Source organism: Diadema setosum, chromosome 5 (genome assembly GCF_964275005.1).
Source record: "Diadema setosum chromosome 5, eeDiaSeto1, whole genome shotgun sequence".
Classification (NCBI taxonomy): domain Eukaryota; kingdom Metazoa; phylum Echinodermata; class Echinoidea; order Diadematoida; family Diadematidae; genus Diadema; species Diadema setosum.
Window position 1 is genome coordinate 41,358,983 of NC_092689.1, and position 26,356 is coordinate 41,385,338.

Consider the following 26,356-nt stretch of genomic DNA (forward strand, 5'->3'; position numbering starts at 1 on the left):
TAATGGCTTCCGGTCAACCAATGGAATGGCGCGCTCCCCGCATCCTCAGCCTTGGTGGTCATGCCTGTTCGCATGCATCACTGACCACCCGAGGAGGTCTGCCACGGAACTCTTAGCCTTTAAACAAGGCGACTCGCTCTGCGTGCCCCCGTATAGCGCGTTTACCCCACAAACCTGTTGGCCGGCAAGTGGAGCGAGCCACTCGCCGGCCAACAGGTTTGTGGGGTAAACGCGCTACACGGGGGCACGCAGAGCGAGTCGCCTTGTTTAAAGGCTACGGAACTCTACACACTCTGTGTGTAGAGTTCTGTGAGGTCTGCGGCAGCGGCGTGCATTCGCTCTATTCAAATCGGGTTCGAGCAGACAGACACGCTGATTGGACCCCGACTTTTGCTCCCGAAATCGGGGAGCAAAAGTCGGTAATTCAAAGGGCTAACAAAAGGATGCGAAGCAGATCTCAAAAGGCCCTCGCGCAACCCCACTCAGCCGGGCTCTCTTCACCATACAGCGAGAGGGCCTTGACAAAAGGCTATCTTTTTGGTAGCTCATGCATAGCTCTCTACACATTCAACTGGCCTACGCGAACAACAGATCAAAATCCCATATAGAGCTGTCTACTCTGATCTTTCAGAGCCCCGACTTGATCTGCGACTTACAGGCGTGCCAAGGACTCCTATACTATACAAGAAGCTCCAGTTGGGGCGTTGTCAAGCCAAGCGTGTCAGAGAAGAAAACAGGTAAGACAACTCTTACTATCACTTTTTAGGCTCTCAACAATCCCGTTGGCTCTGCGTGTATCTCTGGCCCTTTTTGGGCAAGTGCTATTGGCTCTACCACGACTTTCACGTTCGCTCCTTTAATGTTGCGCAGTGCATAATAATGTCGATGTTTGTGTATATTATGCCCTCATAACATTCGACAATAATGATATTGACAGCTAAAGTACTGTAAATTTACTTGATACGAATATCGAATTTGTTGCAAACATATTTAAATCGCTCGCATATATAGGCCCTACTTGATGACACGATTTCAATCTTCACACACATTTTCTGTTTCCAGGCAAGTAAATTGTGCTCCCATGTCAAGTTCTCCGTAGACTAGCTAGTCAAAAAGTATGACTCGAGTACATTCGGTATTACAGTTACACAGGGACTACATGTCTTTGACCTGTCGATGGTCTCACGCCCTTGGGTAGGACTATGATGGCGGTCCCTTTATACGTGTGAGAGTTGTTAACCACATTGAAGGTCAAGGTGCAGGTTGATCGCATATTCCAGACCATTTTCGTAATTTCACATGTGTGATTTATGTAGTACATAATCGACAGCTCCATGTATAGATTACCTTTGTGGAATTTATTGTGGTCCTTGAGAGGGAAACCAGTACTCTGAAAGAAACAAATTACACTGTACAATGTTTATGAAATATTAGAGCCTCACCTACTGGTATTTCAGAATGTATAGCAGTGTAATCCCATTACAATACCGCTTGCGTAACAAACGCGTTCACCTTTGTAGAATCTTTGCATGCCTTATTTCTTCTTTTATTCTGCTTCCTTGAGCCCCAACTCGTGCATTCTTAGGCTGCGTTCACATAGAAGTATACTATTCGGGTATTCGGGCTCGTTTTTCGAGGGCACGCGAATAGCTTGAATCGAACGATAGGATTTCCTCACACCGGTTCACATACGAGGGCACTATTCGAAAGTACGAATAGCTGCGAAAAGTATAGCAAAGTGGGAATCGAGCTTGTTCGATTTTCTTGCAGCGTATACCGTCTCTCGTTTATGAAATAATGACACTTTTGGTCTGAATTTGCCCTTTAGCAAAAATAAGCATGTAGACTGACATTCTGATGCAGTTTAGAAATTGTTAGTAAGATTTGCTGGGATGTAGGAGGAAGAAATCCTCACTGCATGGGATGGTGAGTTGATGGTGCGGGGCCCGAATAGCGAATACCGAATAGCGAATAGCGAATAGCGAATACCGAATACTTCTATGTGAACGCAGCCTAATGGTAGGCTGCACGTCGTCATCATGTTCATTGTGATTTGTTATAAATTTTGAAAACATTCTTATTCCTCCCCCCAAATCACTATAAATTCTGAAACTCTGTACCCAGTATAACTAATTCACTTTAGTTGTCCAAAATGTAAAAGTCTGAAGAAAAAAAAAATCATCTTTGGTACAGTATAGCAATGGACCTATAGTACACATAATGGACTATGAAAGTATGGAGAACGGAGGTCTGTTTTTTATCCCATCGTCACCGGGCCGCCACCTGATTATGTGAATCTCGATGAATACGTTCAGATATTTGGACAATGACAATTGTGTAATCGTGCATCGATCGTCACTGACAAGAGGGCCGTATCCAGCATGTCTTTCTTATTTGGCTGCAGTGCCTTTTCAGACTCAACTGCCTTGAATAAAGACTAAAGATTGGGAGCAGCAAACCTGAAAACATGCATCTATTAACCTTCTATGTCATCAAAAGTCATGCAGTACATTAAAGGGGAAATCCAGTTCAAATATAAGTTAGTCTGATTGGAATGATGGGATTTCATCCCATCTTTGAACTCATAAGATTGTACTTTTTTATCCGAATAACTTATTTTTGGACTGGATTTTCCCTTTAAAGCCACTATTTACCATTTTACTTGCAGATAAAAAAAATCGTAAAACACACTAAACTTTAGTGTTTCAAAATAGTTCTGTAGTGTGAGTTAGTGATAGAAGCAACCAATGTAAAAAAATCAGTACCGGTAGTGAATTAAACTAACTGGTTCCGACATACAATATTACAAACGTTGAAAGGGTATTTCAAAGAATAACGTGTCTTAGTATTTCGAGTTCGTTTATATACCAATGATTCTAAATAAGTCAGTATTAGATTGTTTTGTTTTTTTTTAAGAACAAGAACACAAATATCGATGATTGTTATGCTTTGCTAAACTGATTGCCATTCTAGCAAGTTTGAGATGTATGATAATCTTCATTCAAAATCATCCTGGCTTATCATTTTTTTAGTTTTTGTATCTTACTCTTTTGGACTTTTGCACAGCTTATCCATGGCAGATGTTCTATACAATAATCAATATAAGGTAAAATCATACCAAAATACAGATTCTTCCATTACTTGGAATGAAAGCAAATGTTAAATCCTTCGCATACAACATATTGCCTAAGAGATTGTGCAAGCAATATTATCAATTTACATGTTCACATCACCACATCAAACCGGAGTCGAGCATAACAATAATATATTTGATCTTCTTTTCATTTTCTTAAGTTTCTGAATTTCATCTCATCATCACCGCCGACAGTGACGCCTTTGGCCTTTGAGAAAGGCTAAAAACTGCATGCGCATAAGGGTGACACAACGCTGGACTGCGACACTGCTTCGGTCTTATATATTCTCGAAGGGTAGGGTTGTGATAGGGTTTTGATTCAAGTTTGATGTGAGGATTAGGGTTAGGGTTGGGGGAATGCTTGAGGGTATAATAGTCCATTATGTTTGCAGCGTGCAGATATTTCATGGGAGCAATCTATTGTCGCAGGAGCAAACATGTAAAGGAACTGCGCATATAAGATAATAACTCTCTTGAATCAAGAAAATGCATGCGCAGTTATGTACAGGGAAATCATCGTTTAATCAATCATGATGGTGAAAAGTTGAGTCACAAAATTGGTATCTATACTGAAGTGGACACAGTCTTGAGAACATGCATTACGCGTTGCGTAATGACATACTTGTCATCTGCGGTTATCGTCCATGTTTACTCTGAAACAATTTGAAAAAAAAAATGGGGAAAATTAGATTACAAATCACAATAATCACTTAACTTGGAAAAATATTTGCTTTCTTTTGTAATGTACGTGCTCGCAATAGTTTATTGATTGAACGATGATTTCCCTGTACATAACTGCGCATGCATTTTCTTGATTCAAGAGAGTTATTATCTTATATGCGCGGTTCCTTTACATGTTTGCTCCTGCGACAATAGATTGCTCCCATGAAATATCTGCACGCTGCAAACATAATGGACTATTATACCCTCAAGCATTCCCCCAACCCTAACCCTAATCCTCACATCAAACTTGAATCAAAACCCTATCACAACCCTACCCTTCGAGAATATATAAGACCGAAGCAGTGTCGCAGGAGCGTTGTGTCACCCTTATGCGCATGCAGTTTTTAGCCTTTCTCAAAGGCCAAAGGCGTGACTGTCGGCGGTGATGATGAGATGAAATTCAGAAACTACAATTACCTTAAGAAAATGAAAAGAAGATCAAATATATTATTGTTATGCTCGACTCCGGTTTGATGTGGTGATGTGAACATGTAAATTGATAATATTGCTTGCACAATCTCTTAGGCAATATGTTGTATGCGAAGGATTTAACATTTGCTTTCATTCCAAGTAATGGAAGAATCTGTATTTTGGTATGATTTTACCTTATATTGATTATTGTATAGAACATCTGCCATGGATAAGCTGTGCAAAAGTCCAAAAGAGTAAGATACAAAAACTAAAAAATTGATAAGCCAGGATGATTTTGAATGAAGATTATCATAGGCCTACATCTCAAACTTGCTAAAATGGCAATCAGTTTAGCAAAGCATAACAATCATCGATATTTGTGTTCTTGTTCTTAAAAAAAACAAAACAATCTAATACTGACTTATTTAGAATCATTGGTATATAAACGAACTCGAAATACTAAGACACGTTATTCTTTGAAATACCCTTTCAACGTTTGTAATATTGTATGTCGGAACCAGTTAGTTTAATTCACTACCGGTACTGATTTTTTTACATTGGTTGCTTCTATCACTAACTCACACTACAGAACTATTTTGAAACACTAAAGTTTAGTGTGTTTTACGATTTTTTTTTATCTGCAAGTAAAATGGTAAATAGTGGCTTTAAAGGGAAAATCCAGTCCAAAAATAAGTTATTCGGATAAAAAAGTACAATCTTATGAGTTCAAAGATGGGATGAAATCCCATCATTCCAATCAGACTAACTTATATTTGAACTGGATTTCCCCTTTAATGTACTGCATGACTTTTGATGACATAGAAGGTTAATAGATGGCGATGCCATGAAATCTTGACAGTCTCTGTATCTCTTTTTCTCCCCCCATCCTCCAGGAATTCCCCAATTCAAGCAACCATGTCGGACCGCAAAAACTTTCGAGTACTTATGTGGTGCGTGCCGAGATCAGTTTCAACGGCTATTGCAAAGTGCTTCAGCTTCATCGACAATACGCAGGTTGGCGTCAGTTTACTCCCAGCAGAGAGGTGGATCTTCTCTTCCACCTCCCTGCTCCCTGCTCCCAGCGCTGTCACAGTGCCTCGTTTCTATTACAAAATCCATACAAGATGTTACAGCTAGATAACCATGTGCCTGCATTTTTTTATCGACATTTTGTCAAATCGGTTTCACTGTCTTTGTGGAAAGGCCGTTTAATTGCAGTGGCGCAACATTATGATGTGAGCAGGGCCGCGGAAAGAGGGAGAGCCCGTAATGTGGGGTGGGGCTACAATTCCATCACACTTTGGCTCTTAAAGAAAAAAAAGATCGGTCGGCAGCACCCCTCCCCTCCCATACACGATAGAATTATTAAGACATGTCTGCGACCCTTATAGTCAGTTGCACTTGCCTATTTCGTAGAGCCGTATGTCCGCGTTGTTCAACGATCTTCTAATTTACAGATCGAGTAAATTCTGATGAACACGGAGGACATATACATCAATCGTAACTTAAAGTGATGGTATAGTATTGGTTGAGGTGAGGATTCCGCCTTTAATTTAATATAAGATACTTATATAGAAACCACTTTATGAAATGTTAAAGAGCTTACAAGTTCTAAGAGGAATTCAAAGTTTAATTTGATGGAAATTGGTTTTGAAATGTCCGAGATATCCAAAAACAAAATAAAACAGATCGGTTCTAATGGGTCCCACCATTAATTTTATTAGGATTGCTTAGTTTTGGATATCTCAGCCATTTCAAAACCAATTTTCATCAAGTAAACCTTGAATTCCTCTAAGAATCATGTGTTCTTTCACATGTCATAAGAGGTTTCTCATTATCTCTTAAAAAAAAAAATCATAAAAAAGTTGGAAACATGTAGCCCCATCTCAACAGAAACTGTACCATCCCTTTAGACAAGCAACCTATGGTACTAAGTGAGAACACTTCTCAAATTGATGCGATGTGGTAGTTTACAACGAAGTCTGATGGTAGTGGGATATTGTATATTTGAACGTTATTGTGTGCATTTCCTGTTAGTCTCGCTTGGTTGGTGCTACCCTGCATATTACGGAGTATATAATAAGTGTAGCAAATACTATTTATAATTAAATGAATATAAAGTATAAGTGTAGCAAATAATATAAATAGAATACATATAAGGAGACAATTCGAGTCATGCTGAAATATTACTTCCTAATAGACCCATCACTTCTGAAGTAAACATCCAGTCTTATTTCATGGCCACATGTTCGAGGAACATTATCTCCGATGTTGACCAAGCAGTAAAATTAATATTAAGCGATTCATACATGAAATCGCGTTATTGGGAACAAAAACAATTGAATTGAAAACATAAATTACTGTTTAATTAACTTAATGAGCATGCTTTTGACTATTATGCAGGTGTGGTTTGAGCCGTACTGCCTCGCCTTCTTCCAAGAATTTCAAATGGGGATGATGGGACTTCAACTTCCGAAGCGTGCCGAAGATTTTGATCCTCAACAGGTTTTCGAAAAACTTACGGTGATGTTGAAGGGGACACCAATGGAAGGGATGTTTTCACCAAGCATGATCGATGTGTCTTTGTTCTTGTAAGTACATGTACCAAGTGATATCCCCTTACACAGTTTCATTGTTGGTACTGTATATCTAGTCATCAAATTTCTGACATCAAATCGTCCATCTTTTGCTCGAACACTGAAAAATAGACAAATGGATAAAAACATAATTTAGAGCTATTAGATCCTTCTGTTAGTCCTCAGCGGTGTGCATAAATTCCTCAAGCATTGATGTAAGTTCAACAGAAGTTTTTGAGATGAAAATAGTTATGATACGTGTTTATATTTTTATATAGTTCATTATTTTATGGTTATTACTATTATCATCGCTTGTGAATATATCTGTCATAAATCCAAAAAAAAAAAAATGCTTGCCCTGCAGTACCCTTTGAACAAGACTTTAACAATTTACAGCTCGCAGTTAGTATTTCCCCCTTTGTGCAATCGCTACATCTAGAGAGAATTCTTTCGTTTAAAAATGTTTGTACTGTGACTGTCAATGTTGGAGACGCCTGATATCAAAAGTTTTTTAATCATTATTATACCAGTTGTTATCATAGATATCTGATTTTGTTATGACAAATATCTTTTTATCTCCTTGTACATTTTCCTAGAAAATAAAATGTTTGCAAGGTGCATGTGTTGTACTTTCGTTAACATCAATACTTTAATAGCCAATATTGCCATCACTTCTTTAGTGTGATTGTATATATGTCATTGCTTTTGTCCTAATTGCAAGAAATTAAAGTATACGCAGAGTTCTTTCTTGTACATAATAGTATTAGTAAGGCATAGCACTCATCCTGCAGGGACGGATCAAGATTTTTGCTAAGGGAGAGGGGTTAACCATCGCAGTGTGGCCAGCTTGGGGGGGAAAAAAAAGGGATTGTGCTGCAGGTGGCCGAAAATAATCTTGTATACTCAATGGCCATGAAATTATCCAACATAATTTCAAACAAGGAAAAAGAAACAAAAATCTCTCGACAAATCTCCACAGTCTTCAAGTGCTTTTTTTCTGCCAGTTCTCTCCTCAAATCGATTGACAAGCAAAAAACAAAGAAACAAAAACAAAACGATGATGCTGTATGACGACATAAATGATGATATGAAGCTAACATAGGGTCCACTGAGCACATCAAAAGGGTCATTGCGTTAGGTCACCTGACTGTGATGTTTCTCTCCGTATGATATATGATCTTCATCAAAACACCAAAATTCGTGAAAAATATAGTTTATTGACTTCTATTATAGATAATATATACAACAAGACTGACAGTGTCATCATGTACATCGTTCTTTAAGACAAAGGATTTTGATTAACATATATTAATGTAGGGGAAAAAAAATGTTCTTGATTTTTTGTGTATACACGATACTGTCCGGCATCAGGATGCAAGTGACGCATCACAGTGCCATGTTTCCCAATATCCCCATGGAGTACTCACTATACAGTTCAACTTAATTTGGTGTCGTGCAAAATTCCCATTTTCCTCTTTGAATGACAAATTATAATATACAATGTAGTTATACATCATGATAACTCTACTCATTCTTCATTACATTGCCAGACGAGACAGCATAAGGAAGCAACTAGACTCCCTACCAGACGACAAGTCCGTCTTTATCAAGGACATGGCGTATGGGATCTCCAACCACCATGATCTTCTTCCAAGCAAAGATTCTGGTTTCAGACACACATTCTTGATAAGAGACCCAGAGCGGATGTTCCCGTCGTGGCGGAACTTACTGATGGCACAGCTGAAGCAAATGCCCATGCCCGGTCAGAAGGAAATCAAACCCGAGACCTTCGACATGACGGAAGACCCGCCATTCATGATGCCTGGCTACACCTACAAATGCCAGTACGACCTGTGGAAGTTCGTCAAGGAAAATCTCGACCCCAACCCAGTAATTATCGACATTGATGAATTGCTGTCCAACCCTGCCTCCATGCTGCCGAAGTACTTCGAGGCTTGCGGAATGACCTGGAATGAGAAGTATCTGCAATGGGACGCCAGTCCGGAGGTAACTACCTCTTGGCGGTGTATTTTCCCCATGTCTGGCACTGCCGCTGATAACATGATAGCGGTTACTCACCAGAACGCGTTTAATAGCACTGCTTTCAAGCCGTCCAAACCGAAGATCTCACGTGATGAAATGACACCTGACGTCATAAAGGCGATTGACGCCACATCCGCATACTATAACGAGATGGCAGCAGCTAGGATCATGCCTTAATGTTCTGATCTTTCAGAGAAAATTGTTATGATTTCCATTTTGATTGTGATTGTCTTTTCAAAAGGCAAGTATGGGAAACGATATAAAGTGAAGAACATGCAATGCAACGTGTCGACAAAATGCTGATGAAATTATCTGTGTAGTCTCTAAATTCGTGTCACAATCCGTTCTACTTGATTAGCGAATCTTATTTTCTTTGCTCAATTTTCCATTAAAAAAAATGTCGATACAAATTAGATATAATTATGCTGCCCTGAAAACCATTATGACCATAGGTTAAAAAAAAAGGAACTGCATGTTAACGCACATTTTCGTTATTTGCATAAGACATAATAAATACACTTTTTATTTTTCTGTAGACACAATATTATCGATGAGGATTTCGTCAAAGGCCGGAAAATAGAGACGAGATATTATGAGGGATATAGCTCTCGTGTTTTGTCATTTGTGAGGGTTTATTTGGTTTATTTTACGCTGTCATGAATTTTGTAGTGAAGTGGTGCAGAGTACCTGGCTTTAACCCATCATTATAGTCATTTTGAATCCCAAAGGAGTATAAAAAAAAGCAAAATTAAAAAAAAAAAAACAAACTAATATAATATGTGCATTCGGTTGACTTGGTAGAATTGACCTTCGGTACAATAGACGAGCCTTGAAAACTTCATGTAAATTAAGGATATCTTCATTTCTCTGATTTGCCATGATTGTACCTCCACTTTTGGACTGAAACGGTAGGACCTACCGATATATACCAATATGTTTTCCATTTATAGTGCACGTACAGGTTAAGATAATAGTGCATCCATGTATGCAGAAGGAAATTGAAATCCACCTATTGTATAAATCGAGTAATTGATCTCTTTTAATGACTTCAGGTTTGTGGAAATGCAAAAATGTACGAAAATTTGGTTATGTGGATGGAACAGTGGTAATTTTAAATGTAGCTGATTTTAATGATTAGTGTTTGGGAGAGAGACCTGCACAAAGAATTGGTACATGGCATTACAATGTACTTTCAGATCAATGGTCGCCTGCATGAGGATTTTCTTTATCAATACTGATTTGACAATAAATCGTTTTTGAAAGCCTTCAGTTCAGTTGAAATAAGTAATGCAAATAATATGTCACGAACAAGGCAAATTCAGATAATTCAAAGTCTAGTATACCTCCATCTTGATTCATAAAGAGCTCTTCAAGATAATTGGAACACAGGTAATTCTGATGAAAATTAGGGCAAAAAATTCCTGTCACGTTTGTTACCATCTTTACGACAAAGAAAGTCTCCACTTAAGCTGAGGTTCAAGTCTATACATTTGATAGCTGCAAAGTGTATAAAATACGCATATAAACTTTGATTTTAGAAAATTGTGTTGGATCTTTCCTTTTCAAAATAAGTTATGTATAATTGTTTATTATAACTGGGATATGTTCAGTCTTAAAGAATTATGATTTACAATGATGTGTAATGCGTTTTATATCAAAGAATCAATAACTTTTTATCTCATACGTGACCAGATTTGATTATATTTCCCCCGAATCCTGCTCACTAAATAAGGTCATTATTACGCTTAATTTACATTACTACCATTTCGTGACACTTTGATGTTTCATGTAAGGGAATGACTGTTCACACGAACTGCTGTGAATATGTGGTCTGTCAGAGTGACAGAGTTTAAAAAAAGATCACTATTTTTATATCTGCTGAACAGATATTTGATCTGAATGATACAGTACAAAAATGGATCATAAAATGTGAACTTTATAATCGGAAAACAATTAAAAAAGTACCTCTTAAACAGGAAAAATACAATGTCGTGTTCTGTTTTCATTATTTCACACAGCCCCTGCCCCGTCCCAGTCCCAGATCTTCAGGACATTTTTGTCGTTTCCTATCTCATGCCACAATAGAAGTAAGAATGACAGACGTTTGCTGCGAAATTGTTTCGGTATAATATTATACCTCATCACATTTTCGTACAAGTATAGGAGGAAGTGGTGCAATAAATTTGTTTACCTTTTTATGCTTCCGCCAACGAAGTGGCCGGAGGCATTATGTTTTCGGGTCGTCCGTCCGTCCGTACGTCCGTCCCGTTTTGTTTTTGTCGATATCTCAAGAACCGTGTGGTGGTTTTACATCAAACTTGGTATGAGGGTATATCATGGGGGATAATACTTTGTTTGGATTTCAGGGTCACGGGGTCAAAGGTCAAGGGTCAAAGGTCAAGTGAAAATGTTAAAGTTTAACTTTTTTTCTCCATATCTCACAAATATTTCAAGATAATCTTCATGGCACTTAATTATATATGCATGTACTGACTGACAGTGATCATTTAGGGTATTTATAGGTCATGGGTCAAAGGTCAGGGGGTCAAAGGTCGAGGTCAACTCATCAAATTGTCATTATTTCCCTCTCATCTATGCAATGCCTGTAGAATTTTTCCTTGAAACTATTTCACTTCTTTAAACTTATATTTTTTTTTTTTTTTTTTTTTTTTTTTTTTTTTTTTTTTACCGTAAGGCTTGAGGAACTGTAAGTCTTACACTTATTCTCTATAGACATGCTCATCGGCTAAGAAGAAAAATTTAAAAAGAAAATACAGGAGTTTATGCCATCATGTGTGGACAACAATTATAAAGAAAATATAAAGAAATAAACAATGATTTCACTTTTCTAGCATAATGAAAGAGCACTTGACTAACTGCTTTCAGAAAGCAGGAGGATTATTTACTTATACCCTTAATATATGCCAGTATCAAGTTGATGGAATGTGCAATTTTCCTGAAAATGAATTTTTGTGAAATTTCTTTTGTATTTTCTTTATATTGTTGTCCACACATGACGTCATGAACTCTAGTAGTCTCCCCATCCAGCGTTTCCAACACCAAAACTTTAAAAATTCGTAACTTTTGCATGATTGTCCGATTTTCCTCAAAATTTCATTGATGTGTTCTACTAATGTTGCTGCTTTCACTCAATCCACATTTCTCTTTGAGTTTTGGTTTCCTTTTAATTTGGTTGTATCGATAGCAAAATGTATGAATGGCGAAGAATGTACATTGAATTTCATTATTAAGATGGTGAATAATGTATACCACTGTGTGGATGAAGAGTGAACTATTGCGTGTCTGCTGTACTCGATGGGGTTTCAGATACTGGTCACGCACCAGCAGTCTCGCTGTTTATTTGGGATTGTGGTGGTGGTGGTGGTGTGTGGTGTGGGGTTGCTGGGAGCGAGTTTGGATGGTGGTGAAGATGGTGGTGCTTGTATTTGTTCGTGTGGTGATGGGTGTGTCCAAGGTTGCTTGAGGTGCTTTTCTGCGCGTCCTGCTCACGGCGACCACCATGCAGAGAGAATATTCCGCTCACCTCTCGTTGTTGTTGAGTTCTTGGCGTTTGTCAGTCAAACATGACTATTTACGCCACTCTAGATACTGGTTATCTGGCTTTTTGTTCTTTTCTTTTCTCTGGCTTCGTACACTCGGCGAATGGTTAGGCTGGAATTGGCTCGTTGAGTCCGGTCAGGGTTTGTGTTCTTGATGCGGACAAGTCTGGAAAGGGTATACTGTACTCAATTGCAGGCCCGCAGTGATGTTCATGTAGGTACTGTCCCTGTACTTGCTGTCGTCGTGTGATGGCACTCCTTCAGTTTTCTGTGTCAGTCTCCGGCTACGTTTTCCTGTCAAAAAAAAAAAAAAAAAAAAAAAAAAAAAAATCCAGGTTCTATACATTATTTATAGGGCCTAATCTAACTTTGTTTACTTTCAAAACTGAATTAGCGGGTGCCTGGTGCAATTTGGCATCTACCTGTCACAATTTTCGGTTTTGAAGCATACACCGGGGTGGCACGACATTTTGCTCCTGCGACAAGTGTTCCGGTCTTATTTTCTCCAAGGACTTTGGGGTTAGGGTTGTGATAAGGGTCTATTAGTTTGATGTGAGGATTAAGATTAAGGTTATGTTTATGTATGTGGGTGGAATTTATGTTTGATTTAGCTTGCAGATATTTCGTGGGAGCAATTGTCGTAGGAGCAAATGTCATGGAACCTATAAAGGACACTCCAAACTAAATTTGAACAAAAAATGAAACAATCTTTTACTAAAAACATAAAAGCTTTCTTGACTCTTAGTGCCTGCCAATTTTACCTGCTACATACTTATGAATAATAATACACTATCTAGTTAGTGTAATGAGGCCAGTTTGATAATCTCAGAAACTTTAACATCCGGTATTTACAGGTCTGTTTGACAAAATTAATGATATATGTTTGATGATGATGATTGAATGCATGCTTAGGCTGGTTACTCCTATATAGGCTGTTTTGAAACTGATTTTTGTAAGTGTAACGGAACAATCTGTCCTGTTTCTCACGTTCCGCACTGAGAATATTTGCCATTAATGGGTTTACCTATATAATCTAAAAAGAGTTTCATTCGTTCTAAACAACTTTCTACCCTCCATCTACTGAGTATATTCTCATCCCGCCTGCAGTACAAATTACTTTTACAAGTAAGTTTTATGTTAGGCTGTGTTTGGAATAAAAATCTACCTATAGAACCCCTGATCCGGGGGTTGCATCTCTTTTGTTGACTCCTGGGTGTTCTGAATGTTCTGAATGAATGTTCCCCGAGTAGTTGAGTCTTTCCAGGTGTAGGTGCACCTCCCCATGGACTTTTCTATTATAGAAAGTACAGCATCTAAAACAGCACAGCCACAGTATATTATGGGTGATGTGAAAAAGACTAGGAGGGACCAAGTAAACCTTATATTGTCCGCATCACGTCACTACCCTGCATACACAATGAACTCTACGAAATAAAGAATTAATCCTCAATCCCAGAGTTTCAGCGATTTTATAATTACGATATGATGTGAAAAGTGATAGCAGTTTCAATACACCTGTTGGTAGACCCTATACCCCGTCGATGAAAAGGAACTTCTCCAATGCAGTATAGTCGAGGATTGAAGTTTTATAGAAGACTAAACAATGGATAATGCAAGCTGACTTTTCTATTAACAAAATGTCTACGAATATTGCGTAAATAAAGTGTCGCTCCGAGCAGACATTTATAGGCGCAAAATGCAAGAATGCAAGAGTCACGCCCCATATTCACCCTTAAACTAATAACGTAATACATGTATTATAGGCCAACAAAGCATGCAAGGCTCAGATTGATTCTTACCTCGATCGTTGAAGACTAGTCCCGAGTATATACTTGGGCAAGTGCGTGTTGTCTATATCGGGAAATGCGAGTTAGAGCAAAATCAGCTCGTCTTCAACGGGTTACTTGAGATCTTATGTTACACCTTGTCACGTACAGACTTAACTCATTTATAGTCACTGAAACGCCCGAAACCTCCCGTCTTCAAGTTACTCCCCAAAACGCATACATTATGTAATTTGAAAGAGGTCAAAGGTCAACAAAAATATGTCAGAATTACTTCGGTGCCACACCATTCTCTTGGTAAACTCTCACTCAGCTTTCAAAAATGTAACTTATGATAGACCAAAATAAACATGCAGTGAGCTAATACTGTTCATGCCTGGATGATCACTTTAAGGCATAATTTTCTTTTTCCAACCCTTTTGTCAGTCTCTGTTTATGAACTCCATGAACACGCCATTTTTGTTAAATAGATAATCATTGCACTTCTTTAAAGGGAATACAGGCAATAGTACAATGCATTTTATTTTTGTTTATTCAAACGTTTTTAAAAACTACAAACATAGACTTTAGAAATGCCCATGTATAGATACCACCAAAGTAGTGCGAAGATTTATTCGTTTGTTTGTTTGTGTGTTTGTGTGGTTTCGACATTTACTTTTATGTAGGCATGTTTTACCGCATCACGGTGGAACCTGTCATTTTAGTTAGCTTCATGGAAATCTGTCATGGGATATTTAATAAAAAAAAAAAAAAAACGCTGAAAAAAGTCGAAAGTTTGCAAACGACTTTCGCTCACTTGAACACTTTGTGGCTCAATTATCCATTTTGGTGATGGATAAATTACATATATGGATGCATGTCGGGCAACCCGGCGTAATTTTCGGGTGTCCGAGGATTGTCGACTCCATACTGATCCCACAACTATAACCGAGCTGATCACAGTCAGTGTGGTCAGAGTGAATGATAAGATTGTGGTACAGGCGGCCCAAAATTATGCAAATTTGCCATGAACTTATGCTGCATCATTATCAAACAAGCAAAAGCAAGAAAAAATAAAAGACTTTAAATTTTTGGACGCCGCAATTCTCTCCCCAAAACTAACAATTAAAACTATCAACCCCATCCCACTAACAAAAACAAAACAAACAAAACAAAATCTGCACTTTTTCTTTTGCTCTCATTTTTCTCTACCAAAACGGCTGACAAGCAAAAAACAAAACAAAAAACAAAACAAAAAACAAAGAAAAAAAGGATTTACATTTTTTCAGCTATAATCAGCAAATCGGTTGTGACATTGAATGTAAACCAAAGAGAGAGGGAGAGAGAGAGAGTATAATCACACAGAAAGACATTATACTGATTATCAAGAAAAAAAAAAGTATTTTAGAGAGAAGAACCTTTCTGAAGAATATATCTTTGTGTGGCAATTATGCTTTGAAAAAACTCAAACAGATGAGGCCAAATTATGCCTAGCATGTAATAGAGAAAGAAGCGTCAAAGATTACTAGTACTAGTTACTGCTCCCTCTTGTGGTCATATATCACTTACAGATAAAATAAATTTTTTAATTGACTTGGGGGGGGGCAATAAATTTGGTGTCAATTTTTTTGCTCTCTGGGGTGTGGTTGCTGCGCTTCTTGAGGGATTCCACTAAAATTATTCTGTGGCTTTAATATGTTTGTATATATTTGTGAGTTGTTATATCACATGTCTTAACTTGCCTTTCAGGGGTCTTATTATACAAGCTTGCTTTTCTAAGACCCCTCCACTTTACATCTACATTTGTATAATGCATCTACATGCATTGTCAATTTATATTCAAATATTCTGCAAATTGTTTTAAACGCATATATTCAACAATGTATTCCTTGTTACATATTATTGTTTTTATGTAAATTTTTGTATTGTGGAAACTTTGAATAAAACTTGAACTTGAACTTGAACTTGAACTTGAATAATGCCAGAAACATTATGCCACCTCTGGCAACCATTATGCAACATAATGCAGCTCACAGGCGTATAGGCCACTGCACTGACTGGAAGCAGGGAGGTGAGACCTCCCTGGTGTAAGCTAGCTCGTATGCGTGTGTCCCGTTATCAATTCGCTACACCCAAACTGTCGCCGTGTCCTATTTTATCGTGGTTGGGCAGTCGTCATATCGAAAGCAGCAGCGAATCATGGACTGCACTACGGTGTTGATTTCTTCGTGATGGACGGGGCTGGAGGAGGACACTGTGGGTCAAACCATAAAATACTTCAACTTCAACGGGCCCTTTCAGGTGGATTTGGCTTCTCACTAATGGGAGGCAGGGGCACCGGATTTCCACCGGTGATATGTGATATTCTGAGCGATTCTCCTGCTTCTGAGTGTGATGGAGTAAGTGTGAAAAGTCGTAATATAGACGAGTTCTATGTCTTGCAACCAATCGAGGGTGTGTTAAACGCACATTTACAATTGCGAGTCGTAAGTGAAAGCGCACAGACACAGCTGCACAGCCAGCCACAACAGGATCCCTCCCTCCCGATATCCTCCCGTAGGCCGTAGGCCTAACGTTACATGGTATAGATTCTACTATTTCTAGAGTCTACTGTCCGTATGTTTTGCTATCCACTGGCACTGGCACTGAAGGCATTAGGACAGGTACCAATACCGAGATACTGCGAATACGTTTATGGGGTTGGGGACTAAATTACACTTCTAATAATAAGATCTAAATTTATTCCAATCCACAACTCGGCATTCAGTGACTAGCTATGTCATCATTTGCCAGTGGCAGTAACGTTAATTCCTCTGATCATATCAGATATGCTGATCATGCTGATTGCTGATGCCGAGTAAATGGTTAGGGTTGGACCTACCTACTCGTCGACCACCTATAGGCTATAGTAATTTTTATTTGCTTGATAAGAATATTTAACACTGAAATTCACATTAAAACTTGACCTAATAGTACGACTTCGTCCGTGATTGAGAAAATCCAGCAGCACTATCAAATGCTGTTGTTCCCTTTTCAATTCAAAGTTTCAGTGCAAAAATATCGCCGTCGAACTTGCGTGACCTCTTTACAGCTCCCTGTGGTGCCGCTCCTTATTGAGATCGATCGCTGTTTTTGCATTGACAATGCACGCAAACCGAGTTGCATTGAACACCATGTTGTACAAAGCTTTTCAGAAACTTCCATAGACATCACATTACGATTCGGTTAAAATATTCACAATTTTGTCTTTGATTCAAACCATAATAATGAACAGTGAATTTTCACGTTTTCCCACACATCCTCATTAACAGTCCAAGCCAATCCATTTTTATGTGCTCTGTGCGCAGTGAAGTGCGTACTAAGCGTTCTGTGCGCCAATACTACGCGGTCGGTTTCAGTAAGGGCGGTCGATATGTCATGTAGTATTGTAACCATACTGCCACTGGCACTGCTTGAGTGCAACTTGGTCTGGATGTTGATGTTTCTGACATTTTATAGAGGTTCTAATGGTCGTCGTTCCTTCCTTAGTTATCATTTTATCATTAATGTTATTAACGTCAATTACATGGAGGAAAAAGGTGAATTACAATGTAGGAATTTCTTTTGAGAGCAATGAAAATTCGTTGCCCCAGCTGATCTCCGATTACATTGTACATGCGATGTGAATGTCTGGCGACTTAAGGTAGTGGCGACTTTAATAACATTTGGTAATCAACGTTAGACCTAGAATTTCTATTATTTATTTGGCATTCACAAGACAATACAAGTGTATGATTAAACAACAGATAAACAAATAAAACAAGTGTAGCGTAAGTCAACGGATTGACCGTAAGATCGGTCTGTATCTTTAGTCAGAGATGTTTCCCCTGTAGACTACAAGTGTACATATTGTACGTCTGGCTTCATGGAATCCCCTCCTTTAATACAGACTGAAGGCTGTCCTACTGGCTCCTGTACATAGGGGTGCTCTGGCCTCTGCCCATGGTCATGCGTGAATCAAGCATTACTCCTGTTAGAACCTCAATTTCATACAGCTTTTATTCCTTCCCTAAAACAAATTTGACATTATAAATGAAAACAACATTATGCAGCAATATTTTAACTTTCCCACATTTTGCAGTGGAAATACAGTCACACTCACAGAGTAACTACACATTGTAGCCTAGAGGGCAAAAATTTGTATCCATATCACAACATCCCCTTTCACTAGCTGTAAGTCACCATTTTAAATGTACTTGTGTACATAAGCTGTGCTCTGATTGGCTGAGGGGCCATTCCCGGTGCATGTACATGGATTCATATGTTTAAGAGAGCCCCTGTAAAATATGACTGTATAGATGGGTTCGTAGTTTTGTGTTTTTCCATGAAAATTCCACCCAAATCTTGGACACAATGGATATTTCAAACAGCTGGTAAGCGCATTGTATTCGTGAGATGTTAATTTTACAATTCAAGTTCAAATTTGCTGATCTAGGATTGTGAATTACTAGTAGATGCGATTGAGAAGGGTGAGGTACCTCACCGTTTTCTCCTAATAGGGACAGTGGTTACCAAGGGACAATGAGTTCCCCTACAGCGACCTATAGGACTGACTTCCATCTGTTTATGGAGGAGAGCTGTAAAAGTAAAAAAAAAAAATGATATAAACTTTTCTGGACAGACAGATTTTTCTGTCTAAATACGAGGGTATAAGATGTTAGGCTTTCCCTGATGCGCTTCCCTACTCGCATGGTGCCGGTCGACGGTTTCAGATGGGTAAAAATTAGTCCAGCCAGTAACTTGTCAGGAATTGCCAAATTTACTGGTCGGACATGACCTGTTGTAAGTGCAGTTTACCCGGAGACTGATTTTTATTCGTACTAGAAACTAAATATAGGTCCCCCCCCCCCCCATGTATGTGTTTGGTTATTTTTGTTTATGACATGGCAAAGACAAAGAATGATATTAAAACAGGAGTAATTTTGCTCTGTACTTGCTTGTTCATTTTTTTCTCTGTACATGCTTTTCTTTTCATGCTTTTCTCTGGGTCTTGTTCCTTTTCTGAATAATACAGATGCAAGTTGGGGATGTGATACTTGAAATCAACAATGAGACCATGGAAAACAAGACAACTAAAGAAGGTAAGCATCGAAATCAGAGTGATTTGGTAGGATATTCAGACATATCATAGGAAACTTTGATTAGCACAAAATGCATCCAGTGAATGAGCAACGTCAGTTGTTTATTAAAACAGAGTACTGTATATGCCATATATTTTGCGAGTCTAAATTTTCGTGAATCGGGAATTCCCAACAATTTTGCGAGTGGTTAAATTCGCAATCGTGGAGTCCGTGTACTGAAGGAAGAAGTGTACACGCATACGTCACATTTACCTCGGGATCAGAGTCAATATTTTCGCGTGTCTTTAATTTCGCAAGTAGCACCTGACTTGCGAAATTCACAAAAATAAGAACCTCACGAAATATTCAGCGTATACAGTAGTTGATATCATTGTGGCCTCTCATCTGTCACAACCTTATGAGGGCTCTTGTGTGTTTGTGTGTGTGATATGGGCAAGGACTACTAGTACTAGTACTTGATTTTATGTAAAGGTACAACAATTTCTATTGCAGCTAACTTATAAGGGAATGTCATTTCCTAACAAACAATCTGCCCAAGGAGGTATCAGAAATGAAGGTATATTGATGCACATCATTCGTGTTATTAGAAGAGAGAGGTCATGAAGTAGAGTAGCCTTTTGACAAGGCCTCGTGGCTGAGGAATGTGAATAACTTGCCACACCGAGCACTGCGAGAGACGGCGAGCGCGAGACCAAGTGGCGCAGCCACGGGGCCTTTTGAAACCTGGGTTTTTTTCCCTACCGCCTCCCTACGAATGCAAGTATAAGTTATTCATATATTCACAAGCCAGGTACAATTGGTAGGCTAATGAGGACGTGTCAACACCGGCAATGCAAGCAGCTACCGCAGGCAGGCAGTGCAGGCTGGATACGGATGAGTGAGCCGCCGACATGCGTACTTACGTATTCATTAAATGCGACCGCATTGCTCACAATGCGGTCGCTGATTGGCCGCTACCTTTTTGGTAGCAGAATAAGCGAGAAACAAGGCTCAAGATAAGAAATTCATGTCAGGTTTCAAAAGGCCTTGAGGCTGTGCCTCTCGGTCTCGCGTTCACCCGTTCTCTCGCAGTTAGTCTCTTTTTCAGCCACGAGGCCTTGCCAAAAGGCGAGAAGTAAAGAGGTCATGTGCCATGTTTGAAGTGTTCAGGCAACTTCTGTTACAACGAAGTCCTTGGGACCGGCAGTTTTCTTTGTTTATACTGAAATTTCATTATACAATTGTGTCTGAACAACTTTAAGTGTAACTAAAGAAATCTGCATGGGCTATTTGGGCCCTGACTTTTTTTTTACACGTTTTTATGCGAAATTTCATTAGTAACTGTGTTTGTTATAATGGGAGCGACCGTATTTCTGCATTAATTACTGTACTTCATTATTGTGAAATTAGACTCGCTAAATAAAATAAAATGGTGCATACAGCATCAGGTGTTTTTGCTTTTTTTTTCCATATGGGGACCAAAACTCCTTGGAATATTGTATGGTAAAATAATGTAATGTGTAGAAATAGAGTTGCAACAAAGACAAATTAGTGTCATATGAGGGAACCCTACTCTGACTAATTTAAACAAGCTTATCCTTATCCTATAAGTTGTAAATTAATGTATTATATGATACACCATCAAACATCGCAGTAACTTGGCAATCAACTTGCCCATTGGATGCCTACACAGTGCAAATTACCTTGACATTTTGATGCTGCCTGAGTGACACATTCAGGATTAAAATAACTAAGTTCAGTACACCTTTGGCACGGGCAGCCAATTCGAACAGTGTTGGGGGAATACAATGTATGTTGTTGAGGGGGTAATTCATAAAAATCAAAGTTTTCATGATTTCACGAGGACCTGCATGACTGATGCTTGGAAGGTACACCATCCTTGGATGATGGAGACTAATGCATACATTGTAATGCAGAGCTGCCAAGTAGTATGAAAAAACAAAAATCCAAATTTTCACTTTCATTTCTTCCTTCATGAAATGAAAGTATGGTTTTGAAATGAAAATTTTGCCTTCATCAGATTTCTTTTATTCATTGTCAATACACGTACTAGTGTAGTGATGATATTTGGTCTTGAGAGCTTGGGAGGATCATACTCATTCTATCCTCGTGAGAATACTTTGGCTTCAGAAGCATTAATGTTTCTTGTGTGCGCTCTACTATCCACATTTCTAGACGGATTTCATTTATGGCTACCTTGAAGGTGTTATATATCTGTCTGTTATTTTGTGAGAATTTCCACTGTTTTCTTATTCTTATTTCAGGTTAAGAGTATTAAAAGATCCACTTGCGTGTGCTCTACTCGCTACATTATTGGATATTGGATGGACCCCCTCCCCCCCCCCCCCCAAAAAAAAAAAAAAAAACACCCCAAAACAAACAAACAAACAAAATAGAGAGATTTATAATGGGTAGGAGAGGATATCAGATTTTATTGGTGCTGCCCTGATTGATCCATCTTCTTCAAGGTCAAAGGTCACCCTGACTAGACACACACATACAGTATTTGTAGAACTGCTTACAACCGTAGTATTTGGGTTTATACTCATTTTCATGACAACTTGGTATTGGGTTGTGTGGTTGGTTCCCATTGTTCTTGGTGTTTAGATAGCAACGTGGCAAGGTTCAACCCTTTATTCAGTGACAAACGAACAGAAGTTGTTGTCACTCATCTCTGATTATGTCAACAATCAAATCACAGCTGTGCTGTTATCAATCAATAATGTTTTGACATCCAGGAAGTTCACTTGGCCTACTTTTCAACATATATGCACATCATGCTTCATAAATACTCTTTACTTTCATTATCCATAAATTGTATTAGAGCACTCAGTAAGTTTGGGTAATGTGCATAGTGCTGTATAAATTCCTTTTCAGGAGAAATTGTCAACCTTTGAAACAAAATACTGTTCATTTGTGTCATGGGAGGTGCTGTTTTTATGAGTTATTAATTTCATGAATAACAGTCAACTCAGAAAATTTGTGAAAATCAACACACAATGTGTCACATATTCAGTAGTTCCCCTACTATTATAGTTTGGCTGCTAAACCATCATTTTGTTATTTAGCAGCTTGGTCTACAACGTAGATGTTGTTTCCACCACTTCATTCATTTTCCATTTAGTTCACTCTCCATTCAGTATGATGTCAAGTAGTCTTTAGCCCGCATGTCCTATTCTCACTTTGCGTATGTACAGTGGATTAGTGCAAGTATTGATTGGTCTAATGCTGTCCACCTCCTGATTCATTTGCTACTCATTGGATTCATGTGCTATGTCATCTCAGGGAGGTGAGACCCACATCTCCCTGGTCATCTGTTTGTTCAGTCTAATTTCCATGTATAGTAAGGGTACTAGGTCTCGCGCAGGGACTTACTGATCGCGCATAGCGTAACTGCGTATAGCAAGCAATATTACGCGTAGGACTAAGCGCAAAATTTGCAGATACGCCCATGGAATAAACATACCTGACAACCCCTAAACATGAGAAGGAAGTAGGTAAGAAATTTTGATTTCAAACAAATTTTTCACTAAATTTCCAATTTTTTGGAACAAAGTTTTCACTAAATTTCCAATTTTTTACCTTATGATTTACCTACCTTAGCTTAAAATCTTTATTAAGGATGTTGTAGCCTAGACGTGTCGTCTCGCTTGTCTCGTTCGTATGATCGTAGCCGATAGAATTCATTATTTTGTTCGATCGATCGTTTATAATATTCTACGAAAGCCGAAGCATGTTACAGCCGCAGAGAGGGGCAGACACTTTCATGCATGAAACTACATAGGGCAGCTGCGCGACCTTTACATACCCCGAGAAATTGAACGCATAAAATTAAGTCCGACATACAAACGGCGACAGCGCACTACTCCGTCATCGTATCATCAGGAAATTCTGGGAGGTGATTTTTCTGCATTTTCGTGATATTTATTGAGAAATTCAGGTACGATTGTGGAATAATTTTTATTATAAGAGCATCACAAATTTTCGTGCGCGATATCTAGACCCCTCAACCATACTGGTAGTCTTCTTGTTGTCCCCGCCGAACGAGTTCGAGCAGGGGACTATGAAACGGGCTCCGTACGTGTGTGTGTCCGTGTGTCCGTGTGTCCGTCCGTGCGTCCGTCCGTGCGTCCGTGCGTCCGTGTGTGATCAAAATGTTCAAAATGCTACTCCTTCGCCATTTCTAACCCGATTTTGATTCTGTTTGCTTTATATGATAGCACTACATGGGAGCTTTGAAACTTCTATAAAGAATTTCAGTTGTGACCTTTGACCTTGACCTTTGACCTATATTGTACATTTTGCTTCAAAATGCTACTCCTTCGCCATTTCTAACCCGATTTTGATTCCGTTTGCTTTATATGATGGCACTAGGTGAGGGCTTCAAAACTTCTACACAGAATTTTGACCTTTGACTTCTTTGACCTTTGACCTTGATTTTTTGCCTATATTGTACATTGGCTACAAAATGCTACTCCTTCGCCATTTCTAACCCGATTTCGATTCCGTTTGCTTTATATGATGGCACTAGGTGAGGGCTTCAAAACTTCTACACAGAATTTTGACCTTTGACTTCTTTGACCTTTGACCTTGATTTTTGACCTAAATTGTACATTTTGCTACAAAATGCTACTCCTTCGCCATTTGTAACCCGATTTCAATTCCGTTTGCTTTAAGTGATGGCACTTGGTGAGGGCTTCAAAACTTCTACACAGAATTTTGACCTTTGACTTCTTTGACCTCTGACCTTGATTTTTGACCTGTATTGTACATTTTGCTATTAAATGCTACTCCTTCGCCATTTCTAACCCGATTTCGATTCCGTTTGCTTTATGTGATGGCACTAGGTGAGGGCTTCAAAACTTCTACACAGAATTTTGTCCTTTGACTTCTTTGACCTTTGACCTTGATTTTTGACCTATATTGTACATTGGCTACAAAATGCTACTCCTTCGCCATTTCTAACCCGATTTCGATTCCGTTTGCTCTATGTGATGGCACTAGGTGAGGGCTTCAAAACTTCTACATAGAATTTTGACCTTTGACTTCTTTGACCTTTGACCTTGATCTTTTTACCTATATTGTACATTTTGCTACTAAATGCTACTTCCGGCGGGGACATATATTACGCACCGCGTAATTTCTACTTTTCCTTGTTTGAATAGCAAAGCATGCATGAGTTAGGGTGAGCGTGCAGGCAGGCTGACTGAGAAATAACTGCAAATATCACAGTTTCTTGGATGAAGTCAGCATTAATGCTGCCAAAGCTGAAGGGCAAGCTACATGTATCTACACCATCTCCAATAGTAAAACTGGCAAATGCTGACATGGCTTAGATTCAAAATGGCTGAATTCCAAAGTGGCTCTTTTTCTTAATGACTGACTCTCAAATAAATAGCCTGACGATCTTTGTCTATTGTTTTCCTCCTCTTGTCCTAACACAGCTCACCAACTAAAATGTGGCACAAAGTGAATTCATGGAGTAACGTGACTGTGTTTGATAACACTCATACACTTTCCTGCAGGCAAAACTGTAAGCACTTACAGGAATAGGAAGTCCACAGTGGGTAAAGTCCCTGTGAGTTGATCTAATTTCCTTTTCAGAGTTTAGAAATGGCCAAAGGAGATGTGGTCATAATTTCACTGCTAGGAGGCAAGCTGATGAAGTGAGAAAGAACATAAATTTTTAGTTGGCTCTACTCTTTCACAGAAACTCTTGTGTTGGATTGATTTTCTATACCCATGTTCCGTATTGTTTTTAAAGCCATTAAAAATGACCAAGAGTTTGTTGTGTGTGTTTAATGTAAACTACTTTACGCATTGCATGTTGAGTGATGATGTTCATGGAGAGTACATAATCCCACTTACTAAATCTCACAGTATTCATGAATTTGTCGGTTCATTGTATCATTGAGTTCACTCAGAAGACTGGTGTTGCATTGAATGTTTAATGAATGATCCACCAATCATCCATTGATTATGCCTCAGCCATGAAGTGTCGCCAGAGGCATTATGATTTGGGGTTGTCTGTTCATTATCCTCCGTCCGTCCGTCCGTCCATCGCACCGTCCTTCCATCTGTCCGTCTTTCTATCCATAATCAATTTTGTGGACAGCGTAACTTTTAGTAGGAGAAGTTGTAGGAGAGAGTATTGTAGTTCCAGACTCTTATTTTTTGTTGCTCTTAATTCTGTACTCAGAGAATTAAATTTAAAGCAAAAACAACACCTATGTTATTCACAAAATCCTGAAAATTGCAAATTTGCAAAATTACATAAATTATTCAGTACAATATTTGGAAAACATACTTTACAAGTTTACAAACCCCTCTGCAAAAAGTTATCTGTTTCCGTGGTGCAAAATCGCAATCTATGATTCTCAACTCGTTTTTTATAATATTCAATTTTATTTCTAAACTAGAAAAGCACTCTGAGAGCGCAGACCTACGCCAAGCATGCAGCTCATTTCCACCACTGATCTTGTTCTTCCATAGAGATATCAGTGATTTCCACCCATACATACTTATCAAAGAGATATTTATAATCTCTTTGGTACTTATAGTATTGTGTGCTGAAAGTTGCCCGATTTCCCAGTATAGAAGCCTTTGTTACGTCATAAACCCTCAGCTGCACAGCGCGCCTCGCCCTAGCAGAAACTAGAGCACCGCTTTATTGTGCGCATGCAAGCCGCAATACGCGCAGCCTGAACTCCCAAGTTCATTGACCCTACCTGCCATAATGTCAAAAATCCTTTATAAAATCCCCCAAAATTGTCGGATCACTACCAGAAGTTAATCGTTTGTTACTTGTGTCATTCTCAACCTGTCCTGCAAGTTTCATCCAAATCCATTAACTACTTTTTGAGTTATTTTGCACACGAACCAACGGTAACGAAAACATAACCTCCTCCCTTGGCGGAGGTAATAATCAACATCTTTCACATCTTATTCATACACCAGAATCCCTATTCATGCCCATGATTCACAGTTCACATTAATACCGACAAATGACAAAAAGAAAATGACAAAT

The 26,356-nt window shown here is 38.8% G+C and overlaps 2 protein-coding genes across 3 annotated transcripts in view; both read left to right on the top strand.

Moving 5' to 3' along the window:
* The first annotated feature begins 602 nt into the window (after nt 1-602).
* Nucleotides 603-10,861, top strand: LOC140228715 (uncharacterized). Of its 2 annotated transcripts, none has more exons than XM_072308993.1 (4): nt 603-737; nt 5,161-5,281; nt 6,671-6,858; nt 8,394-10,861. In XM_072308993.1, the coding sequence occupies exons 2-4, from the start codon at nt 5,183-5,185 to the stop codon at nt 9,061-9,063; spliced, it is 957 nt and encodes a 318-aa protein (XP_072165094.1). In that variant the 5' UTR covers nt 603-737; nt 5,161-5,182; the 3' UTR covers nt 9,064-10,861. The 2 variants fall into 2 exon arrangements, with proteins under 2 accessions (XP_072165094.1, XP_072165095.1); XM_072308994.1 differs by having other exon boundaries at nt 728-846.
* A 5,543-nt stretch (nt 10,862-16,404) lies between these two features.
* Nucleotides 16,405-26,356, top strand: part of LOC140228294 (uncharacterized) — a 32,602-nt gene continuing 22,650 nt past the window's right edge. The window contains exons 1-2 of the mRNA XM_072308519.1: nt 16,405-16,608; nt 19,263-19,329. Of these exons, the coding sequence (XP_072164620.1) occupies nt 16,441-16,608; nt 19,263-19,329 (235 nt within the window). The 5' untranslated portion in view covers nt 16,405-16,440. The remainder of the gene's footprint in view (nt 16,609-19,262; nt 19,330-26,356) is intronic.

Excerpts from the sequence above, each read along its gene's own strand:
- LOC140228715 (XM_072308993.1), top strand. The coding sequence starts at position 5,183 with ATGTCGGACCGCAAAAACTTTCGAGTACTTATGTGGTGCGTGCCGAGA. Across the intron at positions 5,282-6,670 it reads GCTTCATCGACAATACGCAG|GTGTGGTTTGAGCCGTACTG; the intron begins GTTGGCGTCAGT and ends ACTATTATGCAG. Across the intron at positions 6,859-8,393 it reads ATCGATGTGTCTTTGTTCTT|ACGAGACAGCATAAGGAAGC; the intron begins GTAAGTACATGT and ends TTACATTGCCAG.